The following is a 25,830-nucleotide window of genomic DNA, read 5'->3' on the forward strand; positions in this document are numbered from 1 at the left end:
TGGCATTTGTTTGGTTGGTTCCTCTTTTGTTATGCATCAAATTAAGTAGTCAACCATATAATCAAGGCAACGCGATGAAAGAAATGAAAAAAAAAACAAAGAAAACAAAGCAGGCATGTTGGTAACACATGCCAATCATAACATTGAATATGTTTCTTGGGGAATTGGTAACTTCTGGTGACCAAAAATTATATTCATTGCTTCCTGCTAAGGCTACAAAGTAGAACGAGGGAGAGAGAGAGAAAAAAAAAACGAACATGTTTAGGTAACAAAAACCTAATCCTCCAATGGTCCATTGACATGAGAAAAGGCAAAGTACAAAAAAGTTCATTAAGGAAATGATTTAGATGTAGTCAATCTTGTTATTATTATTTGGAAAGCCAACATAACATTTTATACAGAATTTTAAGGTCTTGATATATGATTACGCCTTTATAGTAACCAATAAGAATTAATGGACTAATTATGGGATACATCAAATAATTTATTGTGACATGATTGGTATCCAATAAGAAAAAAAACTTTCTTGCGTTCTATCACAAAGATTTGATATGGCTCTAAATGTTTCCTTGACACCTATTTTTGGGCGAGCGATAAAGATGAGAGATATATTACTTATAGAGTTTACTTTCTACAACCGGTGTGGCTCTTTGGAAAAGAGTTTGAGTGAAAAATAAGCATTAATAATTTCTTTCCTTTCAGGTTTTGCAATCTACGCAGGAGGCTAAAGGTATTTACAGTGTAAACAAGGATGAGATAAAAAATGAAAGGAATAAGATTGAACTCATATGGAATTGACTATATAAATGTAGAGGAAAGTAAATCAACAGAATGAGCTTGTGATTTTTCATTATTTAGAAAAATAATTTTATTATTTAGAATATATACATTTTTAAAATTCATTCAGTAATTTTAAAGTCACCAAGATACAATGTCAATTGATTAAACCATTTGATCTTTAACTCTTTGATGTTTAGTCCGTCTTTGTAATAGACTCAAAATATTTAGTTTTATTTTTTATTTTTTGACATATAGGACTTAGGACTTTGATGATTTGACCTCAAACCAAACGTTTATTTTGAGGATTCCTTCTTGAACTACTTATATATATAAAGTCATTTTGGTTGTTTTTTTTTGGCGTCCTTCCAATTGTTTTAAATTATAATTATAAAGAAGAGATTTTTATGGGGTCAAATTTTGCGACTTGCATTATTAATATGAATATATGATATATATATATATTAATAATGTATATGCTTCATAATTTTCTAGAGAAGAATGAATTTAGAAACAGAAAGCAGATAAACAATCACATCTTAGGAACTATAGAAAATATGTAAGGATTCCTAGAAATTAAATGAATTAGTTAGTTGACAAAAAAATGAATTAGTTAGAATATTGAATTTTAAAATATAGCACAGAATAAATAAACTAAAAAACATTTTTATGCGAGAATCACATGCATCTATACTGACCCATGCCTCAAACAAAAAAGGATATCACTCGGGATGTATTCAACCTAATATTCCAAGTGATTTAAATTTTCATAAAATTTTAAATGATTTTGGAAGTTAATATGATTTATTGTAAAATTCTTTCAAATACCTTCTAAAACTATAAGATTTGAATTTTTGTATTTTTAACTAAAAAAATCTTCTCAAATCCTCCGTAATCTCTATAAATCATTAAAAATCGAAATCCACAAATGGTTTTGAATAACAGTAGATTTTAAAGTGCATTTTTAAATCATCAGTTTAATAATAGTGAATTTTAAAATAGATTTTTAAATTATCAGTTCAATATCAGTGGATTTTAATAGATTTTTAAAAATTCATTATTAAATAACATAGGATTTGTAAATTTTACACAAATCACTTAAAATGTGAGGTTGAATACACTCCCCTTAGTGCAAACCATTTTTGTTATCTTATTTTCAAAAGAAAATAATCTAATTTAAATTAAACATTAGATATGAAATAGAGGATCTTGAAGATTTCAAATTCTAATAAAAAAAAGAACTATGAAAAAGAAAGAGATTTCATCACAAATTTGATTTGGAGAAATTAAGTACATGTANGAATTTTAAAATATAGCACAGAATAAATAAACTAAAAAACATTTTTATGCGAGAATCACATGCATCTATACTGACCCATGCCTCAAACAAAAAAGGATATCACTCGGGATGTATTCAACCTAATATTCCAAGTGATTTAAATTTTCATAAAATTTTAAATGATTTTGGAAGTTAATATGATTTATTGTAAAATTCTTTCAAATACCTTCTAAAACTATAAGATTTGAATTTTTGTATTTTTAACTAAAAAAATCTTCTCAAATCCTCCGTAATCTCTATAAATCATTAAAAATCGAAATCCACAAATGGTTTTGAATAACAGTAGATTTTAAAGTGCATTTTTAAATCATCAGTTTAATAATAGTGAATTTTAAAATAGATTTTTAAATTATCAGTTCAATATCAGTGGATTTTAATAGATTTTTAAAAATTCATTATTAAATAACATAGGATTTGTAAATTTTACACAAATCACTTAAAATGTGAGGTTGAATACACTCCCCTTAGTGCAAACCATTTTTGTTATCTTATTTTCAAAAGAAAATAATCTAATTTAAATTAAACATTAGATATGAAATAGAGGATCTTGAAGATTTCAAATTCTAATAAAAAAAAGAACTATGAAAAAGAAAGAGATTTCATCACAAATTTGATTTGGAGAAATTAAGTACATGTATTAGATTTCATACTTGATTTTTATATCTCAAACTATATGGTAAAACTAATGTGAATAGAAAATGTTATGGAGGTTGTAAGTATTGTTTTAAACTTGTTTTTCACTTACCAGAAAAGAATAATGGAAATCACAAACAAAAAAAACAGATAATATATTTTAAGAGAACAAATATTTGAAACTTAATTAAGATACAATTTTCTTTGTGTTTCAAAAACAAAAAAAAACTACAATAAGAATCAAATTTAACCACAACCTACTTTTCTTAATAAAAAATATCATACTATGCAAAGTCTTATATGTACATATGTATTATATACTGTATATCTTTCCCGTTTAAAATAATGCAAAAGCATTTTGGAGTTTCAGCTATAAGCTGATAGCCGAGAACCAGTACGTGAAAGAGGGACATAACAGATTATGAATCTAAAAATAGCATGGTTACTCTCCACTCTTTCATCGAAATTATAATAATTTCCTGTATTATGTATCTTGTAAACAAATTATGATATCAATATATTTGATTTGCCGAAAAAAAACTTTCCCATTTAAAATCATTGTGATATTTCATCTTTAGAACATATAATCGTATGTATGTATGTAGCACAAACACATGACAATTATCTATTAACGCGAATAGAAATATATAGTATTTTTTTGCTAAAGTATTATTATTATTACATATTGAAAAGTTCTTAATATCCAACCCTAGCTTGCTGAAAAGACATAATATTCCAACACGCCTTAGAAATTTATTACATGTATTACTCCTATGATTTTTTTTATAACATATATATTTGCTTAGAAACCTACTAGACAGTTATCGCCGGTTTTGTTTCTTCACCTCGCTTTGAAAACATCAGCTTGGAGAACACTTTTCAGTTCATGTCATTGTTGAACAGAGAGTTCATGAAGTCGTCATCAACCAAATCCTATATAAGAAACAAAATTAATTAACCAAAAAAAAAAGTTTCTAAGACTCATAAACTTCAAATAATATACAAATAGTTTCTTTTAATTTTTGTCGAAGTTATCTCGTTTACCTGTGGATCCAAAAACGACCAATCGCCAATATCTGGATTAGCATCTTGTTCCTAATAAGTCGAGTCCAGGTTGTAGAACAGATTTAAACAATCAGTTCGTTTATATTACGTATGATCATAGTTGCATGGAAATAGTTTATAATGATATAATTAGAGGTACCTGATTCTGATTAGGGTTCGTATTGAAACTTGGAGGATTCATCTCCGGAGCGGCAAAAGTGTGATTCATCTCAGGAGCAGCAAAAGTGTTGGCTATTTCTCCATTATAATGACCCTAATTCACAACGAAGTCATTTATAAGTGACCATATGATTTTCAACAGGTTCAAATTCGATTTCATACGTAATAGCTAACATCTCTTAATATGTGAAATACCTCGTTTACGTTCACAAAGGTACAGACTTCATCGTCTTCAAGAGATAAAAACTGATTCAGTTCAGCCGAAAAAAATGATGGGAGCTCATTCTCCAGTTGAGGAAGTTCATGATTTGGCTGTGTAGTTGCATTGGCATGTGGCTCAGGGTTATATGCAGTGTTCTCATTGGTTAAGAACGATTGCATCCCATACGAGAAGTGGCCAAGTCCTGGTTGATTTGGAGTAAAACTTCCAAAGCTACTCATCATGTTATTATTGAAATTATTAATAGCTGACGGTCCAAGTTGTCCAAACCCCTGAACTTGAGATGTTTGGCCGATTTTGTTCGCCATCACAGGTGGTTCAAAAAAGCTTCTTATTTCCTCGTTTTGAGATGGTTGGTTGGCGAGACTGAGGTTGCTTTGGATGGGTAGCGTCAAGTTTGATCCAGATCCAACATGGTGCGTCTCGTAAGTAGATGACCGGTTCATGTAGTTGTAAGGCATCTGGTTGAAACGGACGGGTGGCTCACGTGTGGTGGACAAAAGTCTCGACTGTCCAAAGCCTTGTCCGGGTTTGGAATAGAATGATCTATTGTTAAGACTTGTGTCGTACCAAGAAGTAGAGGGTGTGTATCGGTTGAAGTAGGGCTCCTTGATTTGAGTATGTCGAAACATCGAGTCTATGCCTCTAGCTGACATAATGCTCATCAAACCTTGATCCGCCACTTTCCTCAAGAATATCCGATATTTCTGCGGTAACGTAGCAAACGATTTTAAGTTAACTAAAAAGTATAGAATAATGATACACAATCTATAGTTTTAAACCTTCGTTAAACAGTGGTAACGAGGTCTTACTGTTGACTAAGGATAGGTTCAAATCGACAAATAAACTCAAAACTTGTAGATTTTGTGCTTAATTAGAGAGGTAAAGTTTTTGTTTGATTCGAGTGAATATAACAGACTTTTTCCATATTTTAAAACATTTTTGAAAAGAGATATCAAACCTGTAAATGGCTGGCAACGTTCTCTCTAGTCAAGTACGATACGTTCATGAACGCTAAGATCTTTTTTGGCACAGCCTCTTTGGAAGATTAGTAAACAAAAATAAAAGATTAGTTAGCATGTGTATATATATAATATAAACTAAATTGTAAGAAAATAAACAGTGTATCAACTATTATCAAAAGTTTATAGAAAAAATCAAAACACTTACTATCAAGACCAATATGTCGGATAGCTTGTAGGAATAGGTCGTTAAGACCATCCGTCCACTTAACCTTAGTCTTTTTGGAGGGCTGCGAACCATCCTCACTACCACCGTTAGGTTTTCTTTTCCGATTTTTTCTTGAACCACCGGTACTAATTAGACAACTTCCGTTTCTACTGTTCAAGGATCTTGAATCAGCTTTAGATGAGTACTTCTTCCTGGTCTTCAAGACATTAGCTTGTTCAGGAAGCATCTTGATTTGCTGGGGGACACTAACACCTGTGTCGTTGGCCTTGTGGTTGGGCTCAGTCCCTAATGTTGACTTACCATTCCTCTTGCAGGTTAAAGCAAGTTGGTAAATCTTTGGTAAGTCAGTTGCTCGTATGGGTTTTGGAAGGAACCCCATCGCTCCACAAGATAAACTTTCCTGCTCCTTGTTGGCGTCCGCTGACACAACTTTTATTTTCAAAGAAATGTAAGGTTAAATATGTCGTACAAAATAAAACGAAAAAAATATTTTTCTTTGATTTAAGTTGTAAAGAGAAAAATATATACCAATGACAGGTAAATTTCCAATTTCCTCAGTGATTCGTCTTTTGAGTTGTAGACCGTTCAGGCTAGGCATGTAATAATCTGTGATTATGAGATCGATATTGTTTCGTTGATGTTTTAGAATAGACAATGCTTTCGTCGGGTCTGCTTCATCTATAACTGTGATCTCCATAACCGATGGATCTAAGTATAACCAGTTAACCAAAATAAAATGTCATAAGCTAAAATATAATTTTAAAAATATTGCAACTACTACAAATTATTATTACTTTTAAGTGGTTTAAGCTTTGTTCCATAAACTTTACTTATATATAGCATGGAGGGATTGTATACGAAGAAACAACGTTGTCCACTTTAACTTTCAGAAAAATAATTCACATCATATATTGTTTGGTATTTTTTATCAACCAAACTATTAGTTTTAAAATCATCAAAACAAGAAACCCTAATTTAAAATTTTAGATGTGTGCATGTAATTGGAATTCGAATCTGGATGATTTGTTTAACAAGAAACAAAAAATCATTCTAGTTGTTTCTCCAAAAATATGTATATCATGCTAAACTGTAGTTGAGAGAAAATCTAAATGAAACTACAAACAAAAACTCAATAAACATATCATATATGATATATAATAAGAATCTCACCTCTGTATTTAGACTTTACAAGCATTTGTGAAATATAACCACGGAAAACAGGATCATCGTCCACAACCAGAACGTTGATTCTCAAGACAGAGCTTTTGTTGTGGAGAGATTCAGCAAAAGCCATTCTACTAATCCTTGTATAAAGTTTGTTTTCTTCTTTTTTTTTTTATCAAGTCTGTATGAACTATTTAGGTTGCACAAAGCTCAATATATAAAGGCGTGTAAAGTAGACACACAAATGTAACATTTGGCAAAAATGTACTGATGTATATAAAAATATTGTTTTTAGAAATAAATAATAATAATATAAGATAAATCAAAACTTAATTTTATTTACTATTTTAATAATAATATTGAAATTTAAGAAAAGTTGAGAAAAAAATAGAAAAGATAGATACAACAAAATATTACCATTGCTCTGAAATACCGTGTGCTAATCAATGTAAAAAATCTAGGCTAAGTAAGAAAAAATTAATGCTATTAACCAATAAATTTTTTATAGATATAACCCAAAAAAATTGTTTTATAAAAACGTATTTTGAATTTTTAATATTTCTCCAGATCTTTTGTTTCTTTTTTAGGATTGATTTTCATATATATATATTTCTTACATCTTTGTTGGATTTGTGCTATAAAGGGAGGATATCAGAATATTGTATGTAGAAATTCCAAGATATAGTATGAAATTTTATTATGATTTCAATATGAACTTTGATTTATATAAAGTTAACCCAATGAAAAATTGATGTAGTTGAAAACTGTGTAAAAACTTATTTTACTACATCTTTTACTACATAATGTAGCAGGGTACACAATTTTATTCGAAATCTCTGTTTTTTTTTTAGTATAAAAAAGAGCATTTGTCATTCACAACTAAGATTTGGGGTACTTTGTTGCCCAATCTAACACTAAAACCCAAATTAGTCTCTATGTTTCTTGGAAGAGTGAGATACTTTTACTATTAAGATGTGTATAATGACTAACTATGATTAAAATCACATCAAAATGACTTGAACCTAATCTACTAATCTCGAAATAAATCTTACAATCACTAAAATATTTTTTCATAACTATATGTATTTGCTATTTTTGTATCCTATATTGTGTTTTTAAACAGTGATTGGTTATGTTTGTCAAAAATTATTTAAGATAAATTAAAGATTAAGTCTAGATACAAAATTCTCCATATCGAAGTTAATTCTGAACTGTTTGAAGGCTTTTAACTTCACATTTTTAATCAAAAATAATAATCCATAAAAATGTTACTATCACTGAATGTCGAATACAAAACATGATCTAAATTACTTATTATATTGAATTAGGGGGTGCACACATCAAATACGTTTAATTATTTAACTAAAAGATTACATTTGCATTTTAATATTTACTTATATGATTAAAAATTATGACCCTTACTTTATATTTTCTATTACTAACTTTGCAAATAATAAAACTATATATATGAAAATATTAGGTGATATATATTTATTGAATATTATAAATTTATCATATAATATGAAGCTTACGCGTGTTAAAAACGTTGACTATACTTAAATATTATTATATAATTTCATATGATTAATAAAAACGACAACATCGTATCTGAACTTTTGTCGCAATTGGGACACTTTAATTTATGTTATGTTATTTGTAAATAGTTCTTTTTCTAATATAACGGTTTTAACGATATTTTTGTCGATAGTATACTAAGTCAAACTTTAAAATAAAAAAGATCGGAAATGCATTTGTTACATTTTAGCATTTTTCTACATTCAAATTATTAGTTTAGTTTTAATATAACAATTAAATTTCTAAAACAATATTTTTTGTCCGAAAGGGGATTTATAGTTATCGAGTACGCATATCCATAATATAATATTTTCAATCGTAATATTAATACTTTAACTCTTTCATATTTTAACATAATGGTAGTATTTGTTGAAAACAGGTTTTGAAATGATATTATTATACAAATATAACTATTTTTTTGTTAGAATTTATTGTATGTACATATATAAAATCACTGCTATCTTTTTATTCTCAAAACTATTTTTTTTAATATAAAGTATCAAAATTTAGTAAATGATTCTTAATTATTTTTTAGTGATATCTGTTACATTTCATTTATAATCAAAATAGAAAAGTCGAATCTAATCAGCTGCTTTTTTTTTTAACGTCTGCTTGTCAAAAAAAAGGTCGTCCGTTTAGTGTGAAAGGTGATTTGGAAAAATGTCAGTTAAGGAAACTAGTACAATAAAATAAGTGATGAGAATCTAATTAATATGTATATTACAAAAAGGTACGGTTGCATGCAAGACGATAGATTTTCTTTTAAATGGCTATTAATGATTTTGCCAGTTAAATTAATGAGGAATCTAAAGTGGTCTGTTAGTAGAAAAAAAAATTTGATTATGGGAAAATTAAAGTATGTATAGATGTGGTTTTGTAATTAGGCCAAAAATAAAGTAATTAATTAATAAAATTTTCTCAAAATTAGCTTTAACGGTATTGACAATTGCCAACAAGATGAAGTGAACATTAATTTTCTAAATTTTCTTTATTGGATTCTTGTTTCTAAATGAAAAGAAAAATAAATTAATCCCATGAGAAAAAGATAACTATTGGTAGATTAGAAGATTCTTCTTATTTTTAAAAGATATTTATAAATGGTTTTATAGCATTTTCTTGTTAATAGTTTTAAAATATATAGTATGTTACGCATATATATCTTATTCCAAATTATTAATTTTTTACATTATTTTTTTTTTTTAAATTATGAAACTGAAGTTCAACACTTCATTACAGAGATTTTCATAGGTAAAAGTGAAATAAAATAAACGTAACTATTTTCATATTTTAGTTTGAATCTCACATGTGTATTTCTTATCCTCACAAAGTTGATGGATGGTAAAGTTTGGAATTTTCACTATGAACGAATATCTTTTTTAACATTTAACCAAACAACATTACATTTAAAATAGCCCATTGTGGAAAATATTTACAATGATGATATGAACATCTTATGAGTTGATTGAAATATGTGATCGTAATTTTTGAACAGTCGTCATAATTTACAAAATATAAAGGACTCTAATCCTATGATTTTGTCCTGCAATCCTGTAGGATAAGTCAAACTACACGATTTGAGTAAATTACGACACAAATATAATTTTATACAGTATATATTTAGTTTTTTATTTTTATTTTGAAAAAGAAAAAAGAAAAAAAATTAATTGCATTGACAGTAAAAACGTATGTATATGTAATATATCGTTAATGCATTGACAGTTCGACGTATTAGTTGCTAACTAATGGTTCGACTCAAACTCAGTCACTAATTTGAATTACGATGCATCATTTTGTTAGTGGTGTATATGCGAAACAAAACAAAACAAAGAAGTAGTGTATCGATGAATTATTTTCTTATTACTTTTTTCACTAGACAATGAAAACTCACCAGTTCAAAAAGTTAGTGTCGTCCATCATCAATATACGGTTGTCACGTTACACATTTCTTTCCAACCAAAATTTGCGTTGGAATTTTGAGTCAACAGCAATTTCACCGATAAACCAAAAGTCAACTGTTGGATTAGACGTCAATAGGAAAGAGTGAAAGACATATTGTGGACGACTACTAAATGACTACTAAATTTTAGGGTTTAAAAAATTCCTCAATAATGTCACTTTCCCTCTTAAAGTGACGCTATCTATTTGTCGAATCCGACATAACACACTATAGTTCATTGGTAAGCACCAACACAGAACATGATATTATGTGTTAAGAGATATGGACACTTTTGTAACGAAGTGCCTGAGTGGATCCCAAAGGGACTTGTAACTAGACTACTAGTAGTAGAGTTAGTAGTGTTAGTGTATAAAATGAAGAAGTCAAGGCACTCCATCATTTTTGTATACCATAAGTGCCTTGCACTGTTACAAACATTATCCAAATATCCAAATACATTTCCTCCTAAAGTTGTAAAACAAAATCTATTAGTATTATATTTTTGTTTCGTCAAATGTAGTCAAATTGGCTTGTCCGTTTTGCAAATTGGCTTGTCAAATTTATTAGTATTATATTTTCCGGTATCTCAATATGTTTATAGAACGCCAACCTTAATACAACCATTAATTAAATAGCGTATTTAATTGTTGATAAAACATAGAAAATTTGCATCTTTGTATATCAAATACAATAATCTTCGACGCTTTAAAAAGTCAAACAATTACGCAATGACTACAACTAAAACAAAAATGAACAAAATTATCAAAAAAATATACATTGCTCTCTGATTATTACCAAAAAGAATATTTGTTTTATCTTGTTGATTAATTAGCTAAGATCGCTTCGTACATTTGTTTTTAACATATCGTAAAAAAGAGAAGATCGGTTACACTTACACCAAACGGAGAAGTTGCATGTTTTGGAGTAGTACTGTTTGACAATTAGCAACACAAAGAGTACCACCTATCACAACAGACCAAATCGATATATTCGAGGATCAAATTCTGCAAACTAAAGAAAACGGTTACGTTAAATTGATAATCTACCGTTCTAACTTTATTCTATACATCAAAATTGTTTTTTTTTTTTTATATATATATATATGTACGTAAAAGACAATTTTAGGTGAATACATTGTTTCTTTCCAGAAAACAATAAACACGAGAGAAGACATAACTCATACATGCGCGTTGAAGCTGTGTGTCACTCACAGAAATCATTGAAAATGTTGTACTGCCACACTCTCCACAAGAAGACAACCTTAACCGCCCCATATCTGTGTTTTGGGTTAAGCAACTCAACTCTTTTTTAAATTCATCAGTCATTTACTAATCCTTTTTCTTTTCGTAATTATTATTATTTTATATTTCTTTTACTTTTTTTTTTTTTTTTTTACTTTCTAATAACATATTTGTTTTACTTTACTAACACCTCAATCAATTTACTTCAAGAGATACTAAAAATATATATATGAATATATTTTTTTAAATACTATTTTTCTATCATTTGTTTTCTACAACGTTCGTATTTTTTTTTTCTTTTTTCTGTTTTTTCTGTTTTTTCTTAATAAAGGGATTTCAACGTTAGTATGGTGCGTGGGTCCAAATCTAGATTCTTTTGGATAATTTTTTTTTCTATAACCTTTATGTACTCTTACGTGTGTTTGTTGTGTTCTTTCACTTTTTCTATGAACATGCATTAAAAGAACACAAAATTATACTAATAAGCAAATATTTCGTTTGCTCAACTTTAAAAATGATGAAACGTTCGATTCTTTACCACCGACTCTTGTTTTTATACCATAGCTTTAATAACAAAAACGCTTACTTACTTTTCAGTTTTCACCTAATCAGCTGCTAAAAGCCTAAAAACAGTCTTCCGGTTTGTGTTACCACCATTTTGGCTCTCGTTGTCACGGTTGGGAGCGTTATAAAGCTATGATGGGCCTCACCAAGCCCAACATATTTCCTTACAATATAAATGATGACCGTTTCATTTTATTCTAGTCACGATGAAACTGCCGGTTTTCATATTATGAAATTTTGAAACGGACGGATTTAGAAAAAATGATGTGTGATATGGATGATGGATCTGCTATCAATATTGTTTTATGTTTGATAGCAAATCGGTCGCTAAACCAAGCGGTAAATTATCATTCAGTACTATCATTAATTTAAATCATCTAAAGCTTTTTTACCACTTACAAAATTTATTGAGTTAAACAAATTTAAGTGATTTTCCTTAATATAAATTAGGGATTGATAAGTAACTGTTAAATAAAATAAACATCATGCAAAAAACTAATTACTAAGGAATATTTTTTTTCAGCTGGTTTTTATCTTTTCTACGAATGTCATATATCAGTTGAATTTCCTTTTCAGCTCAATCGGTGTGTATATTTGCAATTGCAGGCCATTCAAATTCAAAAGTCAATATAGTCAATACAGCCAATTCAGCCACTCAAAAGAAAACTAAAAAAACAAAAAAAAAATACAGCCTAAAATTGTATGTTACCATTTACGTACAGCCAAAAAAAAAAGTAAACACGAACCTCCCAAGTACCGCTTACGTACTATTCCCCGCACCTAAGTTTCCTCTCACACCTATAAATATCACTCTTTTCCTCTCCCACTTACCGATCACTAAAACAAAAATAAGCCTCTCGACGTTATTTTTCTATATTTAAAAAAAAAAACTTTTAAGCTTTAAAAGGATCTACGATATATATACATATCGACAAAAAAAATGGCAATGGAATGCATTGCAACGGTCCCTCAAAGATTCAGTGTTAACAAAGCCAAAGAGGATTCTTCCATCTTCGATGCAAAGCTCCTAAATCAGCACTCAAACCACATACCTCAACAGTTCGTATGGCCCGACCACGAGAAACCTTCTACAGATGTTCAACCTCTCCAAGTCCCACTCATAGACCTCGCCGGTTTCCTTTCCGGAGACTCGCTCTTGGTCTCTGAGGCTACTAGACTCGTCTCGGAGGCTGCAACGCAACATGGCTTCTTCCTAGTCACTAACCATGGCGTCGATGAGAGCCTCTTGTCTCGTGCCTATTTGAATATGGACTCTTTCTTTAAGGCCCCGGCTTGTGAGAAACAGAAGGCTCAGAGGAAGTGGGGTGAGAGCTCCGGTTATGCTAGTAGCTTCGTCGGGAGATTCTCCTCGAAGCTTCCCTGGAAGGAAACGCTGTCGTTTAAGTTCTCACCCGAGGAGAAGACCCATTCTCAAACCGTTAAAGACTTTGTTTCTAAGAAAATGGGAGATGGATACGAAGATTTCGGGTAATAGTCAAATCAGCAAATGTTGAAACTTTCTTATAAATGTCCAAGAAGACTGATATAATTGGTTTGATTTTATCCATGCAGGAAGGTTTATCAAGAATACGCGGAAGCCATGAACACTCTCTCACTAAAGATCATGGAGCTTCTTGGAATGAGTCTTGGCGTCGAGAGAAGACATTTTAGAGAGTTTTTCGAAGACAATGAGTCGATATTCCGGTTGAATTATTATCCACAGTGCAAGCAACCGGAGCTTGCACTAGGGACAGGACCCCACTGCGATCCAACATCTCTAACCATACTTCATCAAGACCAAGTTGGTGGTCTTCAAGTTTTCGTCGACAACAAATGGAAATCTATCCCCCCTAACCCACATGCTTTCGTGGTGAACATAGGCGACACCTTCATGGTACTTATATAGTCTCCTTATGATGATCAATACATGTAGTAGTAGACCAAATTAATTAATCATGACAAGAACCTTATAATAATTTTTTTTGCCTTTAGGCTCTAACGAACGGAAGATACAAAAGTTGTTTGCATCGGGCGCTAGTGAACAGCGAGAGAGAAAGAAAGACATTTGCATTTTTCTTATGTCCTAAAGGAGACAAAGTGGTGAAGCCACCAGAAGAACTAGTAGGATCATTGATGTCTCGTGAAAGAGAGTATCCTGATTTTACATGGTCTATGTTTCTTGAGTTCACACAGAAGCATTATAGAGCCGACATGAACACTCTTGAAGCGTTCTCAATTTGGCTTAAAAGCAGAAGAAACTTCTAAACTGAGGAGACAGTGTGTTGTGGTCCAGAAGGTAACTTGTAGTTATGTAAAGAGCTTTTACGGTCTTTATTAATAATAGACACAAGAGATAAGATGTTCAAGGCTAGTTAAGGAGACTTAATTCCTTGATTTTTTGTTTTCTTATATTATATTGCTTTATAATTTGTCTGGTGTAAAATAAAAGTAGCAAACAAATAAAATATGTACTCCATTTAACCGAATTATGTAGCATTGTGTTGAACTTGGCCGGAAATAACAGACCTATTAAAACTCAATTTATATGTAGTAAATTGTAACTTAGGATTGGCATAAAATTAAGGGTTTAATTAGCCAAGTTATCAAAAACCACATAAGTTAACAAATCCGAAGTGTCGATATCAAAGTTGTCAACAAGACCAAGTGGATATCATCAGGTTCGACAAATGGACCACTAAACAAACGTATAAAAAATGTCCTCATATATAATATAAAAATAATACATCTTAAAAATTATTTAACCTGGCAATACTCTCTTTCTCAAACTTGATTTAATGATTTTGTTGGGTGTCCTCTTATATTTTGTGAACCGTTCAGTTTTTGAAGAAAGGCATTCAGGGTTTACTTTAGCTTAGCTCTAACATTAGGTCTAACTTTAACTTTTTAAATTATGCACCTCCTCGTATCATAATTTTAAAATTTTAACAGACCTAGGGAGAAAATTATTGGACAAATATTTATAAATTATTATATATATATATATATATATATGTAAAAAAAAAGTAAGAAAGAAATACGTATTAAATAATATATAAGAAAAATCACAGAAGAACACATGATTTTGGAAACGTAATTAATATGGGTAAAAAGATTAGGAATTATAGAGGAAAAAAAGAGACAAGATTGTGCGTCATTACTCTGAGAAGCTGCGATCGATGTTTGTATTGAGGGCTAAAGACGAAATACCAATACATCTAAAAACTGCCCCACCTTAGAAATTATAAAATATAGATATATATATATGATCAATATAATAATTTTTATAAATAACAATTGATGGTTCCACTATTCATGTATGACTCCACACGAATATTAGATTCCATTGCTGAGAAACAAACAAATCTCGATTTGACCGCAGTGTAGAAAATGAAAAATCAATCCCATTAAGCAAATTTCAAGACAAAAAGATAGAAAGAATCGATATCACAGATTAGGTTTTGTGTGTTTGTTCTCTACAAGGCATTAATCTGGAGATTTGATGGTTGTACTTGTGCCATGTAAGAGGACAATGTAAGTGCTTTTGGTGTCTTTTTATATATTTTCTTCGAAACAGAATCTACGATGATAAGGAAAACGATGACGAGGTCTTGGATTATCTAATTCTATGAGTTTATATGGCGTGGTGTACAATGAACTAATTGTAAAGTTAAATAGTTTAAGAAGAGTGAGTGAATTAATTTATTCGTTATGGATTAGTTTCAAATTAAAGATTTGTTAAAAGTTTAAGATGATATGTTTTGAGTTCAGATTATATTGTTTCAAATTTGAAATTAGATTATATCACATCTCAGTGTGAGATTCATTTAAATTGGCTAAAAACAACTATTGTCTCGAATACATGCACAACTATTGGGTTATAAAACAATCCTCAACGGATTATACCACCATAGTCTTCCGAATCTTTGTTGTCATGCTACTTCATGTAGTTCATCTTGCTCCGGCAAGAACCAAACCATTGATTCCTTTATCAACGTCAGAATGTCTTGTGACTATGACCTATTTGTCGTCCTTCGATTCACTCAAGGATGATTTCTCGATTAACCAAGATCTCATATGTGCCAATATGCTTCCAAGCTTTTGTCTCACAGCTCTTTTGGTTTCAAAATCGATGAACCTTATCTATTTTCTTTTAACATTGGAGAATGCTTTGCACTGTAATGTTTTCAACTTTGGATCCCTTAGATCCTTCTATTTGTACTTATTCTTGTTTGCATAAATGAAAGCAAGTGTTTGTCCAAAAAAAAAAAAAAAGCACACCTAAACGACCTAGGCTAAAAATAAGACTTGTAGCTATTTTTTTATATATAATTATCTAAAATCAAAATTTTGAAGTAAAACAATAATCAATCCATCTTAAATTCAATAGAAAAGGAATTAAACAAACAGAAATTTTAAATTAATGATCAAATAATACATACTGTGTTTTCTTTTGTATTTACAATTTAAATCTCACAGCCAAATTGTAATAAAGGAAAAGACAAAACCACATAAACGGGAAATTTGTTTGATTGCAAGTAAATAGTAAATAGATAAACCATATACTATAAGTAAAGGCCCAATGGGCCATCCCCTACTTCTCATGTGAAGAGGCCCTCTTCACGTGATTCACGTGCCTATTTTTTGTCTCGTTTCTGCCGTCTCATTTTAACACACACTTCACGACAGCGATCTTTATCCCCTCCAGCTCCTCTAGGACACCATTTCTTTTTAGGTCTTTCTTTTTTTGTGTGTTTCTTCTTTTGGATTGGATTGTCTAATTCATTTTTTTTTGCTTGGAAAAGTATTGAATTGTAATATAGTATAACACAAAAAAACAAATGCATTCGTAAGCTTGCAAATAAAAGAAATGGTCCCGCGCGCGAGTGAAGTAACATGCACCAACGGATAACTTGTTGCTCTCTCACTATCACAGTGTTGGATTTTCAATATCTCACACTGAGGTATCGTTTCAATCAGCTCCCTCGGTCCCGCTAAGATATAACTCTATAAGGTAAGATAAATATTCGATCGGGGCTCAATACATTTCTTACACACACACACACATATATATATATATATATATATATTTATCAAAAAGGGTTAATTTATGATTAAGTTTTTGTATATATTGTGATACTTTATCAAAGAAAATTTCTCCTAATTTTTGTTGTATATATAGCGATAAGAAAAAATGTTTTTACAATTTTTGTTGGAGTAGTAAATATCGCTTTCTGATATTACATTTTAATGATACATGTCAGAATGCATTATATATATATATATATATATCAATTTGAGATATTTTTCTTTAAGATATTGCTTTTGTACTCTTTCAAATAAGATGGTACGAAATCTGGAAACTTAAAAGCTACATTCCAAAACACATTTTCCCAGATTGTGTATATGTACCGAGCATGCATGCTTTGTGAACATATTGACGCAGAGACAATTGGTTAATATAAAACGCACATACACAAATACTGGTTAGAGGAATAGATGATACATATTATATGACAAACTCAACATTTTCTCAAAAGTATATGTACTGATGAATTATATGTAGAGATAGCCGTGGGCATTTTGGGTTCGGGTTTTGGGTTTAGGCATATAGAACCCGTTCGGAGGTTTTGTACTTTCGGATCGGGTTCGGATATTATCCGTTCGGATTCGGGTTATTCGGGTATACCCGAACTCAAAAAAATCATGAACAAAATATATATATATATATATATTATCATTTTATAAATTTCAGAACATATGTATATATATAAATATTTAACGTTTCACATTAGGACAAAGAAACTAAGATGGCAAAATGGTTTAATATGCACCATTAAATGTCCAAAGTACTGTGTTCAATTCCTCCTAGATGCATTTTTACATTTAGTTCGGATTAGTTCGGATTTTATTTCGGGTTTGGATATTACCCGAACCCGATTGGGTATCCGAACCTCAGAGGTACTGAACCCAATCGGGTTTTACACAAAATCCAAACCCAAACCGAACCACCTACTTTGGTTCGGGTTCGAGTTCGGGATTTGGGTTCGGATAATATGCACAGAGCTATGTAGAGATAATAAGCCATACAATAAATTATTTTTTTTGAAAGCACAAAATTTTGAATTATAGAACGTTCATGAGATAAGTTCTTATTAAAACTCATTGTTTTATTTGGTTGATTATGCCTATGAGGTTTTAACGTCCTGTAAATCAGTTTGGGTTGTTAACGAAAGAAAGTTGAACATTTTCATTTTCTAAAGTTTAAGATATCGAAAATAGTTTGAGAAAAAAAAAAAAAAGATATCGAAAATAGTTTAGAAGGAAGTTTTACTATACTGCCATTAAACAGTTAAAAGTTAAACAGTAACACACAGATGATTGGATCATTTTCATAGTATTTTTTCGCCCATCACTAAATTTAGATTCTCACAATGGCAATCGCTTCAATCGAGATAAGTCAGTTTAGGTGCTTTCTCCAATAGTTTTTCTTACTATACAAAATCTCCATAATCAGTAATCTCGACGTCAATATAATATTGAAAAAATACATATGATGAAATTAAAATATAAGTATGTGGTAGAGCCGTAAAACAGTAATTTGAGTCTTGAACTAAGCATCTATTGAGCATCTTATAGGATCAACAACAAATACTATGAATCTGTGATAACGTAGTCTAGTCACTCACAAATAAAAATAGTTTCAATCTATTGAGTTCGGAGATCATAGCTATGTCAGACGGTCAAAAAATATTTAACTGTAGATATTGATCAGTTTAGCCCACAGATACCATGGTGTAGCTAGTATCTCGTAAGATAGATATCAAATATGTCGCTAAGTCGCTTAATTCAAAGCTAAGAGCTTAAGAATATTTTTCTTACCTACGCACAGATGAATGTACCTCGGGTCGTAAATACTTCGCTTTTAAGTTTATTCGTTATCTTTTCGTATTGTAAAACAAATATTATTTCTAATATGACTTGTTTTTTTCATAAATGACAAAGTTAAGATTGTATATTTTCTTAATTTAACTTTATTGCTGACGTAAGAGATTACATCTCATAAAAGTATACCTCGGGTCGTTTTGTCTTTTCCATTGGCTTTGTCTTCAACGAAAAATTAAATTTGTATTGGCCAGAGATTACGTCGAGGAAAGGGTTCTTATATATATTTATTTTGAATAATTTCTTGAATATCGATCCATTGGATTTTATAGATACTGTGCGTGCAATTTGGATTGTTGTGATTTTTTAAAAAATGTTTTATATTATTATAGTTTAATAGTTTTGTGGAAGTAAATTTTATATGGTATATTTTGTTTGGACCGTTGTAAATAACTTAGTCGTCTAGTTTATAATTCGGGCTTATTTCAGACGAAGTACAGTACTACAAAGTGATCCATCAACCCGCTAAGTTACATTACCTACTCTATTTCTTTATGGGCTTGAAAGTTGGGATGGGCCTTATTAGTTGGGCTTTGGTAGGACTAAGCGATCGAACAATTTCTTTTCTGTTAATTTTTCTTTGGAGTCAGGATCTCGACCGCAAAAGTCTTATTACCGATTCAATTTAAGATATATTTGGTTCAATTTAAATACCTTAATTTCAATTCAATTTTTAGTAAGCATATATGTATTTCACCATTTTGGTTCGGATTAACTTAAGATCGTAAAAGACGTAACAAATATATCTTAAAATGCAATGTCATCCATATTACTGAAACAAACAAACAAACAAAAAATTCCAAAAGGAATGCTGTTCATATTTAATCCTGATTGTGGTTCAAGGACACGTGAACACAGAAGTCCGAAAAGGAAGAAATTTGTCTAAAGCGGGGAGAGTAGTCATTAAATCGGGTTACGTGGGTGCCACACTGCCACTTCCCACATGAACTCCACCTACTACTACCAGACAAATTCCATGCATTCAAGTTTTCGACAACACTTGGGTTGTTAAAATATATAGAATCAAAAGTTAGGTCAATTTATGTTTACAGTGAATAGCAATCAAAATATGCCTGGAGGTTTGTTTCCCACATTATTAAATTTTACTCCTTCCGTTTCAAAATATAAAATGTTTTTGAAAAGTTTTTTGTTTTTTAATATAAGATGTTTTCAAGTTTTTATGCAATTTTTAGATTAGTTTAGTATTTTATATTATGCAATATTGTTTCTGATTGATTGAATTAAAAGTAAAGACTTTTTAATCTGTGTGTTTTAGTTAAAATATCTTATATTTTGAAACGGAAAGAGTATTTTACTTGTTTGTCGCAGTCGCACTAGATTAGTAATTCACGCATTCTTGAACGCTCCAGTCTATTAATTCAACTCACCTGTTAGAAAATTATCACATGCATATATATAGATATAGTTATTTTTTAATTATCATACTATTTGGTAAAAATTCAAGTCCAAACACTGGTAGTTATGGAATGGATCAAGTGATATGGATTATCTCTTGAAAATGTATTTAAAATTTAAAATTGGTAAATACTAAATATAGTCAAAAGCTAAAATAGCAACTCATGCACACATACTTTATAAGTAATTATGTTTTTCTACACCAACGAAGAGAGGCAGAAGCGAAACGAAAACAAACAAAAACATTTGAAGGAAAGAAAAGCCTCGGGCAACCAAACACATTGCTCATTAACTAGTAACTCTAATTAACGCACCATTGCAGCGATCGCAGTCGCAATGGCAAACGCAAGGAAAACACTCTCACCATCTCCACGCCTAGAAGCAGCTGACGGCCTCGGTGGAGTAGGTGGTGGGACGGCAGGTGTCTCTGGTGGAAATTCCGGCGGGAATTCCGGCGGAGGAAGACCGGGAGCCGATGGCGGGCCTGTGGTGTTGCAGTTGTTGTGGCCGTACCAAGTGTTTTTAGGTACGCTCTTGCTGAAATCGAATTTGACGGACTTTGAGCCTTCTGAGTAGATCTCGATGGACTCCGGGACCCAACCGTCGGGTCCTTCCCGGTTGATAAAGAGAGAGCAGATAGGGTTATTCAGACATTGACCTCTGACTTGAAAAGTGTTCGTTGAACACTTCCCCAAACCCCCTGATCCTCTTACCGAACCGCCTAGTCTCTGTGCATGCACCTAAAACAACGAGGATATTGAATATTTTTTTTTATCAGAATCACTGTAAATTTAAATGTATAGAACACACATGCAAATAAATATGTTTTCGTATAGAACCAGGAAATTGAAGGCTGAAGCCTACGTTGAATTTTTAGGACTCCAGATCAGATATTCTTACCATTTAAGGTATCCACAACTTTCAAGTTATCCTTGATCTTTCAACCACTAAATCAATTGAAGCAAAGAAAAAAAAAAAAAAAAAAACAATCTAAACCGAACCAATAACCGGCGTTTGTATACGGGGAGAAATCTAGTAACATTAACCTTGTTACCATCGGCATCGCCAAAAACGATACTGATCTGATCCCTTGTCGTCTCCGGAGAGAGGCAGCTCGTCATGACAACCACCGTGTACGGACATGTTTCTTGTTGCATCTACAGTAATATTTTCACGGAAAGTATATAGTGAGAAACCCGGTTCTAGTTGTTTTAACCAGAAAATAGAAAACAAGAAGAACCTGGATGATGCTGAGGTCGAATGCATGCGTGACGAAGATGAAGGCAAAGAAGAGAAGCGAAGCGTAGAGAGAAGAGAACGTCATTTTGGGTCAGAAATNTGGGACCCAACCGTCGGGTCCTTCCTGGTTGATATAGAGAGAGCAGATAGGGTTATTCAGACATTGACCTCTGACTTGGAATGTGTTCGTTGAACACTTCCCCAAACCCCCTGATCCTCTTACCGAACCGCCTAGTCTCTGTGCATGCACCTAAAACAACGAGGATATTGAATATTTTCTAATCAAAATTACTGTATATAACACACATGCAAATAAAGAGATTTTCATATATAACCCTGAAATTTCAACCAGTAGCTTAAGGTGAATTTTTAGGACTCCCGATATTATTACCATTTAAGGTATCCACAACTTTTCAACCAGTAGATCAATTGAAGCAAAGAAAAAAATAAAAATAATAACAATGTAAACCGAACCAACATAACCGGCGTTTGTCTACGGGAGAAATCTAGTTACATTAACCTTGTTACCGTCGGCATCGCCAAAAACGATACTGATCTGATCCCTTGTCGTCTCCGGAGAGAGGCAGCTCGTCATGACAACCACCGTGTACGGACATGTTTCTTGTTGCATCTACAGTAATATTTTCACGGAAGTAAATAGTGAGAAACCCGGTTCTAGTTGTTTTGTTAACCAGAAATAAGAAAATTACAAGAAGAACCTGGATGATGCTGAGGTCGAATGCATGCGTGACGAAGATGAAGGCAAAGAAGAGAAGCGAAGCGTAGAGAGAAGAGAACGTCATTTTGGGTCCGAGATATGATTGTGTGTGTAGTAGTAGTAATCAAGAGAAGATATAGAAAGAGAAGGTTTATATAAATGCCTGATGCTGGTCGTGTTCAGCTGTGACTAAATTTTACATGAACACTTGGCACAATGAATCAACAAAAATACATTGAGATGGAAAAGTATATTTTCAACAAGGAAACAATAAAGAAGTTGAGTTCTTTATTTATCTTTAGTTGTGCCCTTTTTTTAATTGCGGTTAAAGAATCTTTTATCGGTGTCCTAGTAATAATGTGTGTTTAGAGTATAGATTTTATGGCATTGACAAAAAAAAGGTTAATGATTTGTATGAAACAGTATTTTGCAAATTATAAAACAAAACTGAAACTATAAATGAATAAAAAATATCCATTGTGATTTAGTTTGGCATTGAAATACAAAAATACTGCAAAATGTTATTATTTGCATTTTCTATATATTTTATAGTTTTAAATTTTGATTTAAAAATGTGTAAAGCATACATCAACCGCTTTGAATGTGTTGTACAAGGAAGAAGATGACAGGGGATGATAGCATTGATGATAGTATTGAGTATTGACTATATTGATTAGCCCGTTGAAAGAAGTCCCTTCATCAGGAAACAACGCTACTAAACAACGAATTGAAAGACAAAAACACCCCTTGACTTTTCAAACCGAGTCGTATAGCCGTTTGAAGATGACGCACGCGAACGCTACACAAAGAACTGAGTTATTGAAAAGCCAAATATACCCCTGGACTTTACTTTATCAGACCACAACTAAATCAAGTATTATTAAAATCTAAGCCGTTATGTAAATTGTAAACTACAGAACTGCTCTCTTCATCCAGTGAATTTAGTGAAATTGATAATATATATATATATTTTTAAGTATCATCAATGTTAAGTGAAATTTATATTTGTATAAGGAGAATTCAACCAAAAAATCCCAAATTTTCCAGAATTTGTCAAAAAAAGCATGAATTTTTGATCTAGTCAAATAAATACTCAACGTTTGTTGATTTTCAAATATAATAACAAACTTTTCATTGATTTGCCAAATTAGCACGCTGTTTATAAAGTTAACAGACAAATTAAACATCATTAACAACACCGTTAACTGTTGGGGTTAAATTATACACGTCATTTTGAAATTCTTAATTTTAAAAAAAAATGCATCACCAAGGGTCGAACTCAGGTTATGTCGAACTCAGGTTATGAGAATACATAAGGGAGGATTATACCACTGAACCATCGGCAACTTTCAAACAATATTACAACATACTTGTTTTTCTTATATGCGTACACGGAATTAAAGAAAAGAATATAATCAGAGTTTATCGAATTTATCGTCGAGAGAGAGAACAAGACCGTGGCGTAGAACAAACAGGTCAATTTTTTTTTTTCAACCTCCAATTCACAGGTTACCCAGATCTATTCGATTAATTTTTCTGTTGAAACTAATTTCTCTCGATTTTTACTCTTTTCCAGATTTAAGGATTTTTCTCTCGATTCAAAATCGATGGCTAAGACAAGGAGTAACGTTGTTGACGGAAGTCCTCCTGGTCGGAATTTGCGTCTGTCGAAGAAGAGAGTAGGTGAACCGAAACGATCTTCTCAAAAGCTTTCGACGAAACGTAAGCTAATGGTGGATTCAAAGACAGTTGATATGGATCCTCCTAGTGACAGAGATGAGATGGATTATCCAAATGACAATGATGATGATGGTTATGATGGCATTGCGGAAGAAAGTTGCAGGTTTGGTTTGAACAATTCTAAGTTTTGGTTTGATCAATTCTAATTTTTGGTTTTGCAAGTGAATAGAAATTGCAGTTTTTCCTTATTGTAGTTGGTTAGTTTGCAGGTTTTTGTTAGTTAATTTCCAGATTTTGGTACTAAATTGCAGGTTTAATCTGAACAATTTTAAGTTCTGGTAAAGAGTACAAATCGAGAGAAATTAGTTTCAACAAAAAAAAATCAATGAGTAGATCTATGTCATCTGTGAATTGAAGGTTGAAAAAAAAAAAAATCGACTTGCTTGTGTTTTTTTCTCTCTCGACGATAAAGTCGATAAACTCTGATTATATATATATATATATATATATATATATTTTTAATTTTGTGTACGCATATAATAAAAACAAGTATGTTGCAATATTATTTGAAAGTTGCCGCTGGGTTAGTGGTATAATCCTCCCTTATGTACTCTCATAACCTGAGTTCGATTCTTGGTGATGCATTTTTTAAAAAAAAATAAAAATTTCAAAATGACGTGTATGATTTAACTCCAACAGTTAACGGTGTTGTTAATGACAATGAAAAGTTTGTTATTATATTTAAAAATCAAGGAAAGTTTGAGTATTTATTTGGTTAGACCAGAAATTCATGTTTTTTTTTGGTAAATTCTGGAAAGTTTGGATTTTTTTGGTTGAATTCTCTTTGTTTAACTGTACACTTCTATTGTTGGTGACTGTTGGGCTTGGGTCCATATTTGGGTCAGACGTAGGCTTTGTATACGATTTGGTATGTAGCTCCTTTTACTAGTAGCAAATTAGCAACTTAACTTAAATTAGTGTATCACCCTGAAAACTAAAAGTATATATGGAGATGCGAAAGATAAAAAGTTCGGGATGTTAGTATTAAAGAAAATATGACTAAGACCAACTTCATGACAATTCCTTGTGTCAATGTTGTTGGAAGCATTCTGTTCACTTGATGATTCACAGTTGTCACGTTTGCGATTGCATCTAACTCAGCAAGTAATTTTTAAAGTTTTTTTTGAAAAGGATTTAAATGTTGTGGAAGTTTTTTTGATGTTATACGAGTGAGAGGAGATCTCAACTCTCAAGTATTCGAACATATCGAGATCAAGAAAACTAGAAGCTAAGATGGAGATTTGAAAGAATGGTCATGATGACTCAAATTTGCCTCTAACTGTAAAGAGTTATTCTCCGTAAATTAGAAAGTCCCAGCTCTAAGTGAATTGGAGGATTTCATTTCTTTAGCAAACAAAAAAAGAAGTTCACGTACAGATTAAGCTAGTCTTGAAAACATTCAAATAAATTGTAATATCTAAATTAAAATATACGATTAATTCTTTTGGTCAGCATAATGTTACATGATTACTGAAGAGAACAGATTTGGAAACTTTAAATACAGTATAAGATAAAATATAGTAAACGTTTAAAACATAAATTAATCAACATTACTTCCCATGCACTGTGACTAATTTCCTTAAGTAAGTCCACATATACAGTACAATGATTCACTAGTAGTCTAGAACTCATGATCACCAACAGTGACCACTAACCGGACCACTACATCCAACGCCGCACCTCATTTATTGTTAAGACACAATAATAATAGAACAAAATATAAAGAGTGAAGATAAATATACATAGTAATATAAAAATAGTTGAACTGGTCTAGATTAGACTACTGTACAATGCGTGGAGAGTGGTCTTCGTACATAGCAGAACAATGGGCACCGTTCGAGTCTAAAGGCCTAGAGTTGCTTATATAGCTAAACCTCCACAAGACTTTATCTTGTGGATATACGAGCCCCA

At 31.4% G+C, this 25,830-nt stretch overlaps 4 protein-coding genes across 4 annotated transcripts; 1 reads left to right on the forward strand and 3 right to left on the reverse strand.

Annotated features, from left to right (window-relative positions):
* Positions 3,457–6,712, reverse strand: LOC104708381 (putative two-component response regulator ARR21). Its single transcript, XM_010424938.2, has 8 exons — positions 6,555–6,712; positions 5,913–6,092; positions 5,364–5,813; positions 5,155–5,231; positions 4,169–4,900; positions 3,954–4,067; positions 3,794–3,844; positions 3,457–3,682 (listed from the first exon to the last, which is right to left on the reverse strand). Exons 1-8 carry the CDS (start codon positions 6,676–6,678, stop codon positions 3,629–3,631), a joined length of 1,782 nt encoding a protein of 593 aa, XP_010423240.1. The 5' UTR covers positions 6,679–6,712; the 3' UTR covers positions 3,457–3,628.
* Positions 12,780–14,259, forward strand: LOC104708382 (gibberellin 20 oxidase 3). Its single transcript, XM_010424939.2, has 3 exons — positions 12,780–13,352; positions 13,437–13,758; positions 13,857–14,259. Exons 1-3 carry the CDS (start codon positions 12,805–12,807, stop codon positions 14,127–14,129), a joined length of 1,143 nt encoding a protein of 380 aa, XP_010423241.1. The 5' UTR covers positions 12,780–12,804; the 3' UTR covers positions 14,130–14,259.
* LOC104708383 lies at positions 20,362–21,560 on the reverse strand. Its single transcript, XM_019228930.1, has 3 exons — positions 21,463–21,560; positions 21,269–21,379; positions 20,362–20,962 (listed from the first exon to the last, which is right to left on the reverse strand). The coding sequence occupies exons 1-3, from the start codon at positions 21,544–21,546 to the stop codon at positions 20,528–20,530; spliced, it is 630 nt and encodes a 209-aa protein (XP_019084475.1). The 5' UTR covers positions 21,547–21,560; the 3' UTR covers positions 20,362–20,527.
* On the reverse strand, positions 21,553–22,308 carry LOC104709895. The gene is made up of 3 exons (XM_010426437.2): positions 22,181–22,308; positions 21,982–22,092; positions 21,553–21,711 (listed from the first exon to the last, which is right to left on the reverse strand). Exons 1-3 carry the CDS (start codon positions 22,262–22,264, stop codon positions 21,553–21,555), a joined length of 354 nt encoding a protein of 117 aa, XP_010424739.1. The 5' UTR covers positions 22,265–22,308.

Source organism: Camelina sativa, chromosome 8 (assembly GCF_000633955.1).
Source record: "Camelina sativa cultivar DH55 chromosome 8, Cs, whole genome shotgun sequence".
NCBI lineage: Eukaryota > Viridiplantae > Streptophyta > Magnoliopsida > Brassicales > Brassicaceae > Camelina > Camelina sativa.

What these genes read in the sequence shown, in the direction of transcription:
- LOC104708382 (XM_010424939.2), top strand. Translation starts at nt 12,805, where the DNA reads ATGGCAATGGAATGCATTGCAACGGTCCCTCAAAGATTCAGTGTTAAC. An exon ending in GATGGATACGAAGATTTCGG is followed by an intron (nt 13,353 to 13,436) that starts GTAATAGTCAAA and finishes TTATCCATGCAG; the next exon opens with GAAGGTTTATCAAGAATACG. An exon ending in ACATAGGCGACACCTTCATG is followed by an intron (nt 13,759 to 13,856) that starts GTACTTATATAG and finishes TTTTGCCTTTAG; the next exon opens with GCTCTAACGAACGGAAGATA.
- LOC104708381 (XM_010424938.2), bottom strand. Translation starts at nt 6,678, where the DNA reads ATGGCTTTTGCTGAATCTCTCCACAACAAAAGCTCTGTCTTGAGAATC. An exon ending in ACGTTGCCAGCCATTTACAG is followed by an intron (nt 4,901 to 5,154) that starts GTTTGATATCTC and finishes ACGTTACCGCAG; the next exon opens with AAATATCGGATATTCTTGAG. An exon ending in CCTTTGTGAACGTAAACGAG is followed by an intron (nt 4,068 to 4,168) that starts GTATTTCACATA and finishes GTTGTGAATTAG; the next exon opens with GGTCATTATAATGGAGAAAT.
- LOC104708383 (XM_019228930.1), bottom strand. Translation starts at nt 21,546, where the DNA reads ATGACGTTCTCTTCTCTCTACGCTTCGCTTCTCTTCTTTGCCTTCATC. An exon ending in TCGACCTCAGCATCATCCAG is followed by an intron (nt 21,380 to 21,462) that starts GTTCTTCTTGTT and finishes ATATTACTGTAG; the next exon opens with ATGCAACAAGAAACATGTCC. An exon ending in GCGATGCCGATGGTAACAAG is followed by an intron (nt 20,963 to 21,268) that starts GTTAATGTTACT and finishes TCGTTGTTTTAG; the next exon opens with GTGCATGCACAGAGACTAGG.